This window comes from Taeniopygia guttata, chromosome 1A (genome assembly GCF_048771995.1).
Source record: "Taeniopygia guttata chromosome 1A, bTaeGut7.mat, whole genome shotgun sequence".
NCBI lineage: Eukaryota > Metazoa > Chordata > Aves > Passeriformes > Estrildidae > Taeniopygia > Taeniopygia guttata.
This window is the reverse complement of record NC_133025.1, coordinates 21,971,035-21,988,941: the sequence shown is the minus strand read 5'-3', so window position 1 is coordinate 21,988,941 and position 17,907 is coordinate 21,971,035. Positions and strand designations below refer to the sequence as shown.

At 37.5% G+C, this 17,907-nt stretch overlaps 1 protein-coding gene across 9 annotated transcripts in view; it reads left to right on the top strand.

The window, feature by feature from the left end:
* PTPRZ1 (protein tyrosine phosphatase receptor type Z1) overlaps positions 1-12,911 on the top strand; it is a 131,708-nt gene extending 118,797 nt beyond the window's left edge. For 4 of the 9 annotated variants that reach the window (XM_072921301.1, XM_012568939.5, XM_012568936.5 and 1 more), the window contains 13 exons: positions 293-427; positions 1,715-1,849; positions 2,865-3,028; positions 3,754-3,837; positions 5,638-5,773; positions 6,715-6,861; positions 7,430-7,523; positions 7,772-7,845; positions 8,830-8,958; positions 10,099-10,245; positions 10,532-10,674; positions 11,261-11,396; positions 11,887-12,911. In XM_072921301.1, the coding sequence (XP_072777402.1) occupies positions 293-427; positions 1,715-1,849; positions 2,865-3,028; positions 3,754-3,837; positions 5,638-5,773; positions 6,715-6,861; positions 7,430-7,523; positions 7,772-7,845; positions 8,830-8,958; positions 10,099-10,245; positions 10,532-10,674; positions 11,261-11,396; positions 11,887-12,027 (1,665 nt within the window). In that variant the 3' untranslated portion in view covers positions 12,028-12,911. Of the gene's footprint in view, positions 1-292; positions 428-1,714; positions 1,850-2,864; positions 3,029-3,753; positions 3,838-4,462; positions 4,556-5,637; positions 5,774-6,714; positions 6,862-7,429; positions 7,524-7,771; positions 7,846-8,829; positions 8,959-10,098; positions 10,246-10,531; positions 10,675-11,260; positions 11,397-11,886 lie in introns of those variants that run through there. The other 5 variants (XM_012568938.5, XM_012568940.5, XM_041711178.2 and 2 more) reach the window with 2 other exon arrangements.
* Positions 12,912-17,907: the final 4,996 nt, after the last annotated feature.

Genomic DNA, 17,907 nt, shown 5'->3' with positions numbered 1-17,907 from the left:
TCTGTGTGTCTTATAATCACTGTCATGTCAGTGTTCTGCCTAAACATGGGCATTTGAACATAAATATCCTATTTGTTGGAAAGATAAGCATTGGCATAAGTTTTATTCATATGTCATCTGATACCACAGGGTTCCCACAGTGTCAATAGTTAAAAATTTAAAAGCACTTAAAAGCTTTTCAGAGTCTTTAAAAATAAATACATTAAATGTCATGTACATTTTCCAAACTCCCAAACTCCTTTTGCTCATGGACAGTGATTTAACAAGTGTCATGTCTTATATTTCAATTTAGGGCTACAACAAGCCAAAAGCCTACATTGCAGCTCAAGGGCCACTAAAATCAACAGCAGAAGATTTCTGGAGAATGATATGGGAACATAATGTGGAAGTTATTGTCATGATAACTAATCTCATTGAGAAAGGAAGGGTATGAGTACTGTTGTCCATTTTTTACTTCTTTGATGTTGGTAGATCTACCTGTAGCCAACTCCTGTCTTTCTTTTTAAAATCTGGTTTAGTCAATTATTGAGCAAAAAGTAATAGTTTTTAGTAGTTGCTTGTACCTGGATTGGCTACAGAAGTATGCAGTTGAGGATTTGTAGCATGAAATAAAGAAAATACTCAATAAATCTTGCATATGCCATGTTCTAATCACAAAAAAAATCTTATACTCAAAAAAACTACCTGTATATAATATGAGTGGACAGACTGTGGGCCTTGTGCCCATGTTCTGCTGCCAATCTGCTTATCTCCTTGCCATCTTGCACTTTGTCAGGGTTGTCTTGGATCTTGGAAAGGAGAGAAATGTAGTTCAAGTGAATTTTCCTGGATATTCACTGCCTGCTCCCTGTTAACATCCCACAGTACTCACAGTTCCTTTTCTTCTACATGACTAGAGACATATTTGTCCAGTGAGACCAAATGAGGTCAAATCCCATCACAGGGTGTGTGTTTCTCTGATTATGTGATGTACCCTGGGGTCACAAGAGGAGACATTTCAGCGCGCTTGCCACACACTGGCAGCAATGCCTAAAATGAATGCAAATCTTAACATACAACCTATAAAGCATCTCTGTATCTCTTGATACAGACACAGCAGTTGCAGATGAGGGCTGACTGGGAACACCACTTCATTTGCAACACCATGCTACAAACAAGCACACTTCTAGTACTCTTAGAGAAGGCTGTATGACTACCCAACCAAAAGGCTGGACATATCACAGCTCTCTCCTGTATATTCTAGCCATACACAGGCTTGCCCTTGCTACCAATATAAATATACTCTGCCCATACTATAAACTAATCAGAAGCCACACACAATTCTAGTGATTTGGATGTATTCCTATTTTTCCTATAGATCATGTTATTTTCTTTAGTTTTTAGAGTGTCTATAGAATGGAAAATTCCACAATATTAGACCCTTTTAACTCTGATAGTATGATTTAACCTCTTTTTTTTTTATTTTTTTGAATTTTCCAAATAAGAAGCCTCTTTGCACATCTATTCCTCTATGGCACAAAATAATTATGTGTTCTGCACAGAACAACATGTCTGTTATAAACTGGGTATATTGACAGTCCCAATACAAAGTTTTGTGCTTTACTCTGCTCTTAAATTTGAACATTTCGGCTTACTAGTTTGACATTTTATGGGGGTTTTTCTTCTCTATTATTTATAGAGAAATTTTCTAACAGAGAAAATTTATTTTTAACAGAGAAAATGTGACCAGTACTGGCCTGCTGAAGGTAGTGAAGAATATGGGAATTTCTTGGTTACTCAGAAGAGTGTTCATGTACTTGCCTATTACACTGTGAGGAATTTTACTCTTAGAAACACCAAGATCAAAAAGGTTTGTGGCATCCTAAAAACACAAGTGGGCAAAAGGAAGTGTTCAAAGATGCTCAGAATATTTTTAAGGTAGTTGACAACTCTTTTCTGCTGTATATGTAAAGCTGAATCCTATAGATCTCAGCCAGCAAGATGCTCGTCAACTTCAGTTAATTTGACCAGACAAATAAACTCAGAAAGCTGTAGAACCACCAGAGAAAAAGCAGGGATCACATTGGAGAGCTGATGTGGACTTTGCCTGCCTGGGTAGCAGGATGATACATTTTCAGAAAGAGAGCAACTTGAAGAAAATGTGGTATGAGTTTAATTACCCACCTCACCTCTCCATTTTCCTTTTTAAAGACAGGTGAATACACTATGTTTTATTGTAATCAGAATCACCATGATCTGAGCTCAGGAGGGTGATGTTAGTTACTCTGGGGAGAATTCTAAAAACTTTATTTATTCTGGCCATATAAATATCTGAGACATCTAGCCTCTCACCCTCCCTGCATAATTAGTACTTAACATTCAGCATTTATTATCAAATAATTTATTCTGCCTATTTTAGGAACCAATCTCTGAATGAGATTAACTGCTTTCTGAAGGCATCCCTGCCTCTGAGTTGCCATGGAGGAAGGGAGCTTAGAAAAGCAGCCTACAAAAGGCTACTTACCTTGTAGATCACTAAAGCTGGGTGAGATGACTCCTACTCGTTCTGTTCACTCAACAGAGGAGCTGAGTGGCAGGAAGAGCTGGTGACTCTTGAGAGCAGCTGCAATTTGTTACCCTCCAGTGCTCTTAATCTTTCTCTATGGCTTTCTGAGACAGTGTCAGGTCCTTTTTCCACTCAGTGGGCAAGCTGGAAAAGCAGAAGCACTGGTCCTTCCCCTCCTCTTTGAAGGCTGGAATATTAGAGCCAGATGGCATGCTTTGAGCTAAATAGGGATAGTACTAGTTCAACAACTATCAGGTATGGAAATAAAATGAAGGAAGATATGAGCTGCTTACATGTAGAATTGTTTTTTTTGTTGCAGGGCTCCCAGAAAGGGAGGTCCAGTGGTCGCATAGTGACTCAGTACCATTATACCCAGTGGCCTGACATGGGTGTTCCGGAATATACCCTGCCCGTTCTCACCTTCGTGCGGAAGGCGTCGCATGCGAAGCGCCACGCTGTCGGGCCTGTTGTGGTTCATTGCAGGTGTGGTTTCTAGTGCTGTAAGGTTCACTCCACTTTTGTTTTGCAGAAAAAAAGGATTTTACAGTGGTGGGTTAAGCAAAATTTCACTCTCGCATTTAATGATTTCTGATGGAGTAAGATTAACTTCTTAGCTGATATTCTTATCTGATATTTCTCTCCTTCGTAAGGCAAACTAATCAATTGTGCCACTTCTGTAAATCTGTAAATCTCCATAAACAAGATGATGCTGTTCTGCACCATGTTCTTTCTTTTCTTTCTTTTTTTTTTTTTTTTTACTTCTATTTTTTTCACACTTCTGTACTGCTATCTTGAATGCCATGAGCTTACCAGATACACGTGTGGGGATAATTGTTTCATTTCTGCAAATATATTGTTAGGATGCTTTTGGCTCATGCTTTCTTTGGTGCAGGGATACTCTGTAATCCTAAGAGGAGCTCTGTGTACAAAAGAAGACTCCCTCTCTTCCTGACTGAACTACAACTCTGCTGTTTTTAACATTCTCTGGGCTCTAGCAGTCATTTGCAATGGAGGAGCGTTCTGGGGAACAGTTGAGGTCTGCATGTGCCGCAGTGTGCAGGCAGGTGTTCTGTCAGTGCTCGCTAAAAGTGGCAGCTCAGGGAAAATTGGTTAAAAAGGGCTTGTAGGGCCTGGAATGACTTCACAATGCCCATGAAGGACCGGGTTATTGTAAAAATATATAAGCAGGTTCTGGTTTTCCACTGTAGTACCTCACCTTTGATGGAACATTTGGAAAGAGAACCTCCTCATGAATTCTGTCCTTCTGGAGCTGACACTGAGAAAGCCAACAGGTAAAGTCACCTCACAAATGCTGCAAATGAAGATATTTTACTTGTGGGATTATCTAATCTGACTGACATCTGTTTTTAGCTTGGAAAATGAAAATTCTATATCTTGTTGTTCTGCTGCTATTTATATCCTGCCTGTTCTTGGGAAATTCAAAATGTCAAGTCTGAGATTGCTGAGATATCAGCAATACATTAGGAGTCAATTAAATTGAGTTTTTAAGAAGTGAACAGTGGTAAATTGTGTGGCTTCAGTCAGACCTCTCCCTTGGGTCATAAGGATAACTCACCTCTGTCTGTAAGCAGTTTTATACAGTTTTTAGCTAAACTGACTACATGCACTATGGAATTTCAAAGGAATCATCTCATGTTTTAAAAATAAATTTTATTTGTATTTACAGGCTATATTGAAGACACAAATGATGACAATCATAGAACTTATTTTATCTGTTTTTATTTGGTACTTTTCATGTTTTGTCTCTCAGATGGTGTCTGGTAATCTTTGTACTTCTTTGTGTCTAACAGGGTATTAACAACCTGGACCTGTGAGTTTCATATCTTACTTATTTAGACAGTTTATTACAGCAATCTGATCTCACTCTACCTATGCTCTGTGCCCCCTCTGTGGCAGAAGTGAGATGACTGAATTAGCATGTATGGACTGAGTTGGATCTGCCCACAGGGGACCATGCAGACCCAGCACAGTGCTGCTCTCAAGTTACATGTACAGTATACATAATGTTCCTTCATATCTTAGAGGGGAATTACAACTGACTATTTACCATATATGATTAGATAACAAAAATTGACCTCTTGACCTTGTACTTCCTACCCAGATACTTTATAAAAGAAAAAGTTTTTCTCTAATTTTATGATACAGCTAGTTTTATACTACGTTAATCAGAGTTCATAACAGGAATGAGTTGATTAACACTTTCTTCTCCATTTCCTATTTTTAAAATGGTTTTAAAAAATTGCTTGCCATCTTAACTTTGTCTAAAGAGCACTAAGCTTTTTTCTTTTACAGATATACTCTCAGCAGTTCTTCCATTTCCTGGGGTTTATCTTTGAAATCTCTTGTACTGTAATGGGTTGCATAATGCAAATTTTGCTTTAAATGGGGTTTCAACATAGAAGAATTTGAACATATTAACTGTGCCCAAATGCTGACATATACCGCCTTTTAGTTATGTGGATATTCTCAGTTCAGTCAGAGAGAAAAAGAGAGAGATTTCTGCCAGGCTAAGCCTGGGAAAAAGTCCAAGAGGAACGTAAACAATCTATTATCTTGCTTTCCATTCATATTGTTTATAGATATGTTCTACCACACTGACCTAAGTCCAGTGTACCAATCATGTGAAATGTTTTTACTTTAAGACCAATGGAATTAATGTTCATGATGTTCTCCATAAAAGAGAGAAGTGCTTTTGAATAAATGCTCATTTTGCCTTCTGAAATCATGCGAGTCATTTCGCCTGTCCCTGGCTCAACAGCATCATAGATATACTTGGCAAAGTATCCTAAGGAATATCAAAAGGCTAAAAATTGCAGACCTGCAGGAAATCCCTTAGTTCTATTTCAGCCAATAATTTAAAAACCATTTGAGAAAATGATCTTAGGTCTCTTGTTGTACGAAGTAAAATATTATTATCAGCCTTGAACCTTTAACAAAGTATATCATATAATAAATTCATTTGTAGAGCGAAATCTTCCGTATGCAGAAGTTTGTTGAAAAACTATGTGTATGGAAAAGTTTTTTCCATTAGTGTTTTTCTTCAGGCTCACGACCATTTTTTTATTTTATAGTGCTGGTGTTGGAAGGACAGGCACATACATAGTGTTAGACAGCATGCTGCAGCAAATTCAGCATGAAGGGACAGTCAACATATTTGGATTCTTAAAACACATACGTACCCAAAGGAACTACTTGGTGCAGACTGAGGTAAGAATAAAATATAAATAGCATGAGACTATTACAAACTTTCTGTTTGCAGGACAAGAGATAATGCAATTCTCTTTCTGGCACCCCCAGACAAAAACCAGTCACCAGACTAGATTTTCCCTTTTGCTTCCCTTGGTTTTATAGAGACATCCTTCTAGGCACACTTAGAGCAGTACATTAGAAATTACCTTTCCTTGGGCTCTTGTCTGTTTATTAAGGAAAACTCAGAAGGATACCTGTATAAATCATGCTTCCTACAGCAGTGCTTTCTTGGCAGGACTTGTATTTTTGTCACAAAGCTTTTTGAGGAAGCACCATTGTCACGCATTCAGATCTTCACTGGACCTCATCAGACAGTATATATTAGGCAATAAAATATGCGGAAAAAGCTATTTCAGACAGAAAATTATATATAAGTGCTTTAAACTGAAGATTATATATAGAATATTGAAAAACCAAGAGAAAGCAATAAGGGCAACAGCAGGGCATTTGTAAGTCTATTTCAGGTTTCAAGAACAGGTTGGTCAGATTCCCCAATGCCTTTCAATAGAAAAAAACGTTAATCAACATCTAGGGCACTTGTTCCAAAGAATGTGAGAGAGAAAATAGAGAATAGCAGTAGGAACCAGGGGTAGGACTGGCTTGAAAATTTTACTCAAGGCTGTGCTTGCATTTTTCCTTCTATTTTGTTAACGTGAGATATCACAGGTAGTGAGGATTTGGTACTAAATAATAAATATATATGTGTATGTATGTATTGCAAGTGTAATTGTCAATTGTGCTTGTAATGTGTACTGTCTCTGCAGAGGGACAGCCTTAACTATAGAGGATCACATTTGAGAAAACCCCTGTGAAAAAATACTGACCACATCAGAAGTGGCAGCTTAACTAGAGGTATTCAGGGGAATCTGAAATTCAGACGTTTGGTTGTGTTTTCCTAGGAGCAATATATCTTTATTCATGATGCGTTGGTCGAAGCAATACTCAGTAAAGAAACAGAAGTCCCTGAGACTCACATTCATGCCTACGTTAATGCTCTCTTGATACCAGGACCAACAGGAAAGACCAGACTGGAGAAACAATTCAAGGTGAGCTCTCTGAGATTGTAGTGTGAAAATCTTTGGGTTTGTAAACCTGGATGACTTAAAATTAGGTATCTCAACACAACTTTCATCAGCTTTCTCTACCTAAAATTTAACTGCTGAGCCAACATTAGGATTAAATTTATCAAATGAATGCAGTCAATTGAGACAGAATTATTTGCATACTCTTAACAAGGAATCTACCCAAAAAATCCATTGAAAAGAGATCATGAGAAGTATGACAGTAAGTAGATTTTGGAAAATTTAACTACATGACTTTGCAGGAAGATCTCAAAGCTAAAACAGCAGTCTGGAAAGATACCATTCTGGCAGATATGTCAGACTTCACCAAAGATATGGTTATTGGTCTAGGGTTCAAGAATAATTTGAACTGTTAAGAAGAGCGGAGAAAAAATATTCTGGTGACGTGTTAAGTAGTTTAGACAGATAAATAGATAACTAAAGTTAAGAGAGACAGCAAACCTGCAATATATGCACCCTTCTATTTAATGCATCTTATGAAGGAATGGCTTTTCTGCAGTTGTCTGACCTTTTTTTAACTTCATTTTTTCAGTTGCTGAGCCAGTCTAACACACAGCAGTGTGATTATTCAACTGCACTCAAACAATGTAACAGAGAAAAGAACCGAACCTCATCTATCATTCCTGGTAAGCTTCTTCAAATCCTCAACAAAAACTGAAGACATCTGCATTAGTTTGGAGCAATGTTCTGTAAAGAACATTACAGTGAAGAAGTGAATTAAGAATTGCACACAGAAAAACAAAATAGATGGCTGGATAGCACTTTGTCCCAACTAGAGGAGCCCAGTGTTATCATTACTGTGAGATGTGAGATAATTGCTATAATATTATGAGTCATTGCAACATGCTTGTGAATTCATAACTTTTTTTTACAGTGGAAAGATCTAGAGTGGGTATCTCATCACTGTCTGGTGAAGGCACAGACTACATCAATGCTTCCTATATTATGGTAAGTCAGTTAATATATTGGTGAAAAACAATGAACAGCTGTTTGCAGAGCAGCCATTTGGCTGATTTAGGGTGGCACAATCCTGATTTTGAAAGCTCCTTTCTTCATTATTCACTCTGCCTAAAAGAGTTACCCAGCAAGTACTGTTACCATTATTACTGGTTTTAGGTTTGGTTAAGTTCACTGCACTTTAACAATTTGTAGAAACAGAAATCACATCATCGTTTTAAAAACTGGTAAAGCTAAATGCTTTATGGAAAGGTCTTTTGAGATGGACTAAATGTCTAAATGTGTTAACTAACAAGTTAGTTTTTAATGCCTGTATTGTGGTTTGTCTTCCTACCTGCTCATCTTACAGTGCTTTTGCAATTGGCATAGCCTAAGATACCAGAGTTCATCAGCTTTCCATTATCTTTTTGCTCTCTGGGTTTTCTTCAACTCTTTCCCCCTTCAGTAGCTGAGAGGGAGGTGTGAATATCTCCTGGATATTCAGGAAAGAGATGACAAAGCTCTGTGCAGTGGCAGGTGTACAAGATCTTTTAGGAGCATTACTGCATAGGAACTACCTTTCATGGTAAGAGATTGATCTGAGATATCTGTGCAAATTAAGAAACTTCTTGGGATTTTTGCAGATTTTTCAAGTATTCTTTTGTTTGGTCAGATAGTCAGCTCCTCTGGAACTATGGCTAATATATTTTTATTCTGAGTGAGCTGTCTGAGTCTGTTCTGATGTCTTTTTTCCATTTTTTTAAGCAATGTTTTTTAAGTCTTAATTTTTTTTTTCAGTGTAATTGAATCTATTATTTTCACATGGAAAATATTTGAGTGGAAGTTTTATATTTTTCTAATATTTGCAGGAAGCCAAAAAAAGAACAAGTGTGCAATGCATTTTCTAGGTTCTTACTCTGTCCACTAGGAGCTTCCCTTAAGCGCTAATACTTGGCAGCAATTCCAAATCAGTCAATTTTTTTGGTTTTTTTTCAGGGTTATTATCAAAGTAATGAATTCATTATTACTCAGCATCCCTTACTACACACTATCAAGGATTTCTGGAGAATGATATGGGACCATAATGCCCAGTTAATAGTCATGCTTCCTGATAGCCAGAATATGGTGAGTTCTGTGGCTGATTGTTATGAGTTTATGTATTAATTTTATTAGTATTACCATTTTGAAACATGCAAGATATGAGAAAATGTATTGAGTTCTGCAAAAAATAATTAAAAATTAATAATACCAAGCTGAGTGTAAAGTTCCCAAGTCATCTAGCAGAAATCTAGAAATCCTTGTCTAGGCAGATTGTGGCTGGAATGAAAATGTATTGAATCTATCTTCTACAATTTAGACAAGGAGGCAAACAGCAGAAGTAACCATTATGCAAGATGAGTTTTTGTTCCACAACTTCTTAGTTGCAGTATGGCTTTAGTCATTATTAGGTAAGAGCAGAAGTGTGAGGTTGTTTCTCACACAGCAGCAGCTGGGGGGACCTGGGCAGGACCAGGAGAACCAGTGGCCAAGCATTCCTCACATATGAAAGAAGCCCGTGGGGAGCAGGAGTGGCCAGGAGCACTGCCAGCAGGGTGGGCACAGTTCCTGCAGGAGGCTGTGCAGGAAGGGCATTGAAGCCCTGCCAGCTTGACCAGGCAGCAGTGGTACTCACCCAGCACACAGCCAGGGCCTCTCTGAGCTCTGCATCCACCACAGCTGCCATGCACCCCACCTTCCCTGAAACACACACAATGGGCAGGCAGGACACATGACAAGGAGGATTCCCTATCCATCTGACCATGTTGGTTATTCAAACTATTATAGGATTTTCTTTAAAAAATAAAAATCTCTCTTCATTTCTACTGTCAGAGAGAAATTATGCTCCCATGAACTTTTTTCTGCATTTTCAGATAATCCCAAGACCACACATACATTAGAACACACAAGGTAAGTTTATCATATGACCATGGGCTATGCACAGCACAGTGCAACCTAAAGGCCAGGCTGGATGTGTGGCACTATGCAGCACTGCAGGTTCATTGATATATAGGTCCACAGGGTACATTGATCATTACAGTGGTGTTTGAAAACCATCACTTTGCCATTGTTATCCCACTCAAAATTTGATTTGTTAATTTCAATCTAGATAGCTGGATTGATTATATATGTGACACATTATTTCTTATGTTGGATTTTGTATTTTAAGAGCTTAACATTATTTACTTTTATGACTCCACTTTTGGTTTTTTTTTTTTTTTCCTGGAGGCTGAAGATGAATTTGTGTACTGGCCAAACAAAGATGAGCCTATAAACTGTGAGAGTTTCAAAGTCACTATGATTGCTGAAGAACACAAGTGTCTGTCTAACGAGGAGAAGCTCATAATCCAAGATTTCATTTTAGAAGCTACACAGGTAACACTGTCTTAAATATATAACTCAGGACTTGACTTTTTAAAGGTAATACCCACATTTTTTATATTTTCAATGCTAAATTAATGATAAAAAAAAATCCATGGCCTAGAAACATCTATGGAGGGAGTAATGGGGAATATGAAATGTAGTAATGGAACCCCCATAGCTGTGGGGTTGTGCATCTAGAGGCTGGAGCTGGAACAAGGTGAAGGAAAAGAATAAAAATGTCAACCTTTTACAAAATTGATTTATGAGTTTTTGTTTGTTTTTTTTTTTAATCATTTAGGATGACTATGTACTTGAAGTGAGGCATTTTCAGTGTCCAAAATGGCCAAATCCTGATAGTCCCATTAGTAAAACTTTTGAACTGATCAGCATCATCAAAGAGGAAGCTTCTAACCGTGATGGGCCCATGATTGTACATGATGAGTAAGAACTGCACTTTCCTGTTTGTTTTGATGTTTTTCAGTAAAACTATCCTTTCACTGAGTGAAAGCAGCTGAAACAAGGCACAAAGTCTGCACTTAACAGTAGTTAAGTAATTAACAACAAGTTAAGTAGTTAACAACTTCTGTTCCAGCTGCATCAAAAAGAGAAACATTTTTATTTTATCATATTTCATTTCAGCTTTATCATTTTGATACTCTAGATGGTTATCAGGTAGGTCACTAGAGGGGAAGTCAGTTAAGACATAATTAGGCTTAACTATTTAGATAAGGCTCCATACCATTCTCCAGCTGTTTAATAATGGCAAAAAATAACAAAATGTTGAAACATTGAAGTACCCAAAGCCTTCAGCATTTGGTTATTAGAAGGTTAAAGATAAATAACTCTAAGAAGTTGTACCCAGGTGCCGTGAAAGTTTTTTTCAAGCCAGTGCTGGGCAGACCTATTTCAGATATTGTAAATATCATGACGGAGATTCATTTTAGCAGTTTGCCCTAGAATCTGTATTTTTTCCAGCTGTAAAACCTGACCCAGTTTCTAGAGTTTTGTTTTGTTTTACTTTACAAAGGCATGGAGGGGTGACAGCAGGCACTTTCTGTGCGTTAACAACTCTGATGCATCAACTGGAAAATGAGAATTCTGTGGATGTTTACCATGTAGCAAAGATGATAAATCTGATGAGGCCTGGAATCTTTACAGACATTGTAAGTAATAAGCAAAATGTGCATTTTTTCCCCTATGTGTTACATTTGATCTTAAGGCAACATTACTGAATTATTAGCATCTTAGTTTCTGCATGAATTAATCCAAACTGTCTTCCAGAGGTGCTGTAGAAAAATAAGTCTTCTTGGAAAGACTTCAGATGACCAACAAATGAGAAAAAAGCTGACAGACAAATAATCCTGTTCCCAAATTTGCAATTGACCTTTACAAGGATCAGATTCTACGTATCATATTTCTTTTAGAATTCAATTTTCTCCCCTCCCTTTACTGTGGTCCCTATTGTTGTCCTTAACATTGTGTACAGGGGGAGCCATTAGTCAGAAAATAATAAAGCTGCTAAGTAACGTAAGAAATTCTGGAGCACTGTACATTTACAGACTGACACATCAGCTGTTAATTAATTTTGAGTAACAGTGGCACAAGATAACTATTTCTGCCAACATCCTGAGTGTATCCCCTTTTCTCCTCCAGGAACAGTATCAGTTTCTGTACAAAGCTATTCTCAGCCTTGTCAGCACAAGACAAGAAGAAAACCCTTCAGCATCTATGGACAGTAATGGCTCAGCTTTACCTGATGGAAATGCAGCTGAAAGTTTAGAATCCTTAGTTTAATTAGCACATCAAAACAAACATACATATCACTGCAGCACACCAATCACACCTGGAGTTTTTATTTTCAGTTTTATACTTTGGGTGGGGAAAATCTGTCCAGTCGCTATATATATAATCAGACCCCTACTGTTGCTCAAACCAAGTCATTTCTGTTATATACGACTTTACTGTGGAACTTTTATCATTAACAATGTGTGCCTTTTCTTGAAAGATTTCTTGTAATACATTGTTACATCTGGACTAACTTGATTGACTTTTACAGTGTTTCTAATAATTGAATTGTGGTATGTTTTTTCAGTATTAGGTTTTTTGATTTATCTGGCTTTCATTTTAACTTAAAATTACCATATTTATAGATGCTAGGGACTCCTTGATTACAAACATGTGATGGGTTTAGTATTTGGTTTATTTGTTGTATTTATAACAATTTACATTTGCTAGAAATGAAACTTTTAATATAGTAGAATGTAAATAAGATACTATTCTACATAACATTCAACATTTTAAGACTTCAATTAGACATTTAGAATAGTAATCTGATACTTACTGTAAATACTGCTACTTCTGTAGTGATCCATGGACCAAATTTATATTTATAATTGTAGATTTTTATATTTTACTACAGAGTCAGTTTTCTAGTTCTGTGTAATTGCCTTGTTAAAATGATGTAGTCAGTATGTTTTTACTTTAACAAAGTCTTCTGATATATAATTGTGCATCTTAAGCAATTTACCTTCATATAGCTGCATGTGATTTTAAATTTTTGTGGGAACTAGAAATCATTTGTTTTGAAATGAAAACTTTTTATGAGACTAACACTGTACTTGGCATTGTTAAACCGTTTTTACCCTGGTATTGCAAAAATAAATATAAATATACCAGTCTGTGCTTAGTAGTCTTCCACACAGAGTAAGCAGTCTGCACAGTCATGCAGGAGAGCTTTTATTTAAACAAGGACTTAAGGCTGATCTGCAGACAGGTGCTCTTCCTATGGAATCCACAAGTTCAGGAGATATTTATAGAAAACATTTTTGGTTTTTAATCTCTGCTCCTACAGTGTCCACGTTATCTCCCTTTTTAGGGTCCCCTCCCGTATCTGCCAGTCTGGTTGCCCATGTATTACTGGGCTGTCCCAGGTGTCCCCATTGTCTCAGCTGGCCTCTCCCGAGACACCTCTGTGCTGGCTTGGCTCCAGATCATTCATTCAGCTGAACTCTTTGCTGCCTCCTTTGGTAAGGCAACAGCCAAACTTTGGGAGCAACAAAGAGGACAGTCTCTGCAGGAAAAAAACCAACATGTTTCAAAGTGACCTCACTCATTTTCTGTAACCTACAGAACCGGCAAGTAAAGATACTGAATGTACCGAAGGCTGCACCACTGAGGGGCTGGAGGAGCCTGGAGTAAAATGTTCCTTTAAAACTAGCATGGGCAGCAAGGCAGCAAGACCAACTGTTTTCTCACTTTATACAGTATATATATAGAAATGTTGAAGGCAGAAATACTGCTCTGGAGTAGAATCCACAGAAAATAATGGACCCTATCTGAGATGAAAACTAAGCATGGGAAAAGACAGGCCTGATGTGAGCTTGGAGATGTTAATCGACTGTAGGCATGTGTAAGGGAGTTCATTGTGTCAACAGATAGATCTAGACCCCCTCAGCAGTGTGGAATTGAGGATAGGTGGAGCTGCAACAGAGCCAAAATAAATTTAGATTTAGAGGAATCTAAATAGCAAAATCTTTAAAGAATCCTCATACTATTGATACATGAAATGAGCGTTCATGAAGGTCCTAGATAAGGAGACAGACTGACACAGAATGTCAAAATAGCTAGCAGTAAGGCATATATCTTCCTGCTCTTACCCTCTTTTATTACAAGAAAAATAGTCATATAGATAAAACAATGTATCACCAAATCAAAGGGATGGTGTAAGGCTGGAAGGGACTACTGAGGGTCATCTAGACCATGTAATGTAGGGGGGTTTATAAAATTGTGTTAAAATATTAGTGTGCTTAAATTCTCTTTACTTTTGACCACTTCTCTTTATAGCCACAGCAGTGCAGTCCCAGACATTATGGAGTGGTTGAATCCATTTGATTTAGGAACCTGGAGGTTCCCCTTTCCCCACCCACCAGAGCTGCATGCAGGATGATTCCCCTTTCAGCCCAATGGCCCTGTGCAGGACCAGTCAGGGAATGTGCAGTGCACATGTTCCACACAGGGAGACACATGTGCATACACACACACAGGATGTAGAAATAGGATTCATGACACAGAGAATAGGACTAAGCTTTAAGAAGGGGGCAGGACAGAGGGCCGTGGTCAGACACAGGGCATGAATGAGTGAAGGTACTGGCCAGCAGCCAGCACATACACATGCTGGCACTTTTTAACCCTCTTCTCTCCTTGTTCCTGTGCCTATTACTTCCCTGTTCTCCTTAGTGCCTCTGTTTCTCCTACCTTGTCTATCTCTTTGCAGGTAAAAAAAGTTCTTACCTAATTATTTTCATGGGTCTTAGCTTTGCTACCCCATACCCAAAGATGAAACCTCAGATGCTGCCGCTTAGATGATCTCAGCCACAATGGTGTTTTCAAGTTCCCTGTCATTTCTTACCTCAGAAGTTTTTCTTTCCAAAAGGTCTACACCAGAGCTTAGCCTTCCCTCACATAACTTCCCATGAACTGCCTGTGTAGCACCACAAGACTTTATGCCTTTCTTCCTAACTCCTGTCAGCTGGTTATTCTTGCTCTCTCCAGCAAGTTTCTCAGGATCTGTGCAGGTAGCTCAGCCACGTGCCTGCAGATACAAGTATTCATTTCTTTAGTTCAAATATATAATTAGTTCATTAACTAATTCAGAGGGAACTTACTTTTCTGGGCTAAAACATCTTTATTCAGGTTTTACACTTTTTTTTTTTAATCCTTAAAACTTTGCCAGGGTTGCATATTTGGTAATTCTGAAGGTTAGGAAGAACAGGACTGAGATAGGACTCCTAAGTGCAAGCAAAAATGCAGTGTATCTCTAGTGGAGTGCTTTGAACAAATAGGATGTAGAACTATTTTAAATTGCACAGTTTGGGGGTTGACAGGAGTTAAAAATGTGCATTGCCCCAAGTGATACACATTTTTATAAGAATTACACACACACATTTGTCACAGTGTTCGGGCACAAATTTGGTGCATACAAAGGTGTGTAAGGGTTTTGCTTTGCAACATGGATTATTTTCTTTTTCAGGTGTTCTGAGGGTTCCTTACTATTCTAAAGCACTCAGATTTGCCGACAGACTCCATTTGCACATCTAGGCTAACAAGGACAGCAATATTATGTACTTCCTCCTTCTTATTCAAAAATTATAGAAAAAATTTTTGATCTCCTAATCTCTAGGGGTGTCCATACCAGAAAGGTTGTGATTTTATGGCCAATTGCAAACCATATTCTGTAACCTTATTAGCAGATACTATACTTTTGCACTTCAACACATTAGCATCTCATGTGCTACTTATTCAGCCTTTTCTTCTGGAAAACTGGCTTGTTGCCTTACATACCAAATAACAAGAATGAAGTTACCTTCTGCTAATGTATTTACAGTTTCATATAGTTGTATATATAAAGTAAGTTTTTGACCAATTATTTTTGTTATTTTTCAACCATCAATGAACCAAAAGCAAAAAAGGAATCCTCCTTTCTAAAATCCCATCTTGACATAACTGTTCCTTTCAACCTAAATGTTTTGTAGACATTTTAAAATTGTAATCCAAGGAATCAGCTGTCATTCAAAGTTTCTTCCAGAGATGTTTGTAATCACATTCATCATCTTAGCATGCTGACAAGTTATTTAAAACATAAGTGCTTAGGATAATCCCTTTAGTCACACATATTGGTTCTGATCTAGAAAAAAAATAAGAATAATAAAAAAATTTTCTATAATCTTCAACTGTGATGGATTATAGATTTTAATAAATGCGTGTCAGTTCCTCTCTCAGACAAAGGCCATATTCTAATTAATTTTTTTCTTATAATCCAAGCTACAGACTCAAAAGACGTATTGCCTGCCTATTCAAACTGGGTCAAGTGTGGAGAAGATGTTATGTATCTCTGGCAAAAAGTAAGATATTAATAAACAACATCAGGTTAAGCTTTTTTCTTTACAAAGCTGTAAGTCATGTGTGACAGGGTAAACTTGATTGGTGATCTTCCTCCTAAGAAATCATAAAAGAGTAGAGAGTTTAAAAAGAAAAAGGAAGAAAACAAGTAATTTACTATCACCAACTTTTTAGTGATTGTGATGTGGAGATTTAATACCTATGGAAAAGCTTTACAAGGATCAGCAGTAAGTGCTGAACAGAAGTCATAAAAACTCATCACTATCAGTACAACAACGAATCAGCTAAAGGCTTCAAAAAATCGTTGGAGTTCAAATATCAGTTGACAAAACTTGTTAGCAATGTTTTATCACTGGCTTTACAACTCTTCGGTATGTCCTAGGATAATGTGAGTAATTTAAGACAGGTTGAAATTCACTGTGGTAAATGTTTATTTCAAGATAAGATTAGCAAAGTTAAACTCCTTTCTCTCTCATTCTGAAGCATAAACAAAGCACAGCTGGGGAGGAGAGAAGCAATATTGTCTTGTTGGGATTAAAAACAGAAACAAAGGCCCCACTGCTACCCTAGGTCTGAGGTATCACAGGTTACAGCCTTAGTTTTCACTACTTCCCTGCAGCAAAGCCCGTGTCTGACCATCCCCTTCTCACACGTTTGTGCTTTGGTGGATTAGGGTTTCAAAAGGACAAGAAGGAAGTGTCTCCCACAATATTTGGCAACATCATGTCCAACTCCCCTCCATTCCAAATTGAATTCTTTCTTTTCAAAGCCAAAACAAGTCAGGGGAAAAAACCCAAAAACTCTTATGGAATGGAATTCTTATGCCTTATTAATTAATTTCTTTGTTTCTGGAAAGTCACAACCTGTACACAGTAGTTTAGTATTATTTTTGAGATGGTCTAATTTGCCTTGATAAATTTTGCTAAATACTCACAGCTAAATTTATTTTTTTCTTTCGCTCATCTTCTTAGTTTTCCAGCCCAATCACAACCACTAGAGCCCATTTTTTCCCTCCCATAAATCGCTATTTTGCTATGAGCTTACACCCTTTTCCTATAGTGTCACTTTTGTACTCCAGTCCTTCTAACGGATATAATTCTCACCTGTATGAAAATCTGGGGCTGAGAGAATGAGAAACATAGAGGCAAAGAAGCCAGTCTGAGTGTAATAGGGCTCAAACACCTCCATCTCAAAAAGAAATTGTGATCTTACATGTCATGAAGATCTGGCATTAACATAAATTCCAAAATGAAAACATTAGAGACACGCAGTGAAACAATCTGTTACTTGAAGCCTGATGTGAACAGTTTGAAAGCATTTCAGCACAGGCAGTGAGAGCAGAAGCCATGTGTTCAGCTGAGCAAGGTCCTCAAGCTGACACAGACTGTGAGATACCAAGGTTCCATGCCTTCCTGGGGCACAGGGAGATATCTACATCTACTTTTCTGTAGATTACCACTCCATTAGTTGTCCTTGTGCCCAAGAACAAAACATGCTGGAAAAAATTGTGCTTGAGATTATAGCTGAAAATTACCTAGTTACAGAGATACCTATATATCTGTGTATATATATATATATATATATATAGATGGGCATGTTTAAACAATCCTTGAAGAGTCTTCTCCTATGAGTCTAGCAAGAAGTATGAAGAGGTATTTCATACACATAGAAAAGTCTATGTGTAGGCATCCTTTCAATGTAACTATCTATGTGAGAAAAGAAATCCCATTCAGGTACATCCCATTATTAGGCTGTAAAGATGACATGACAACAAAA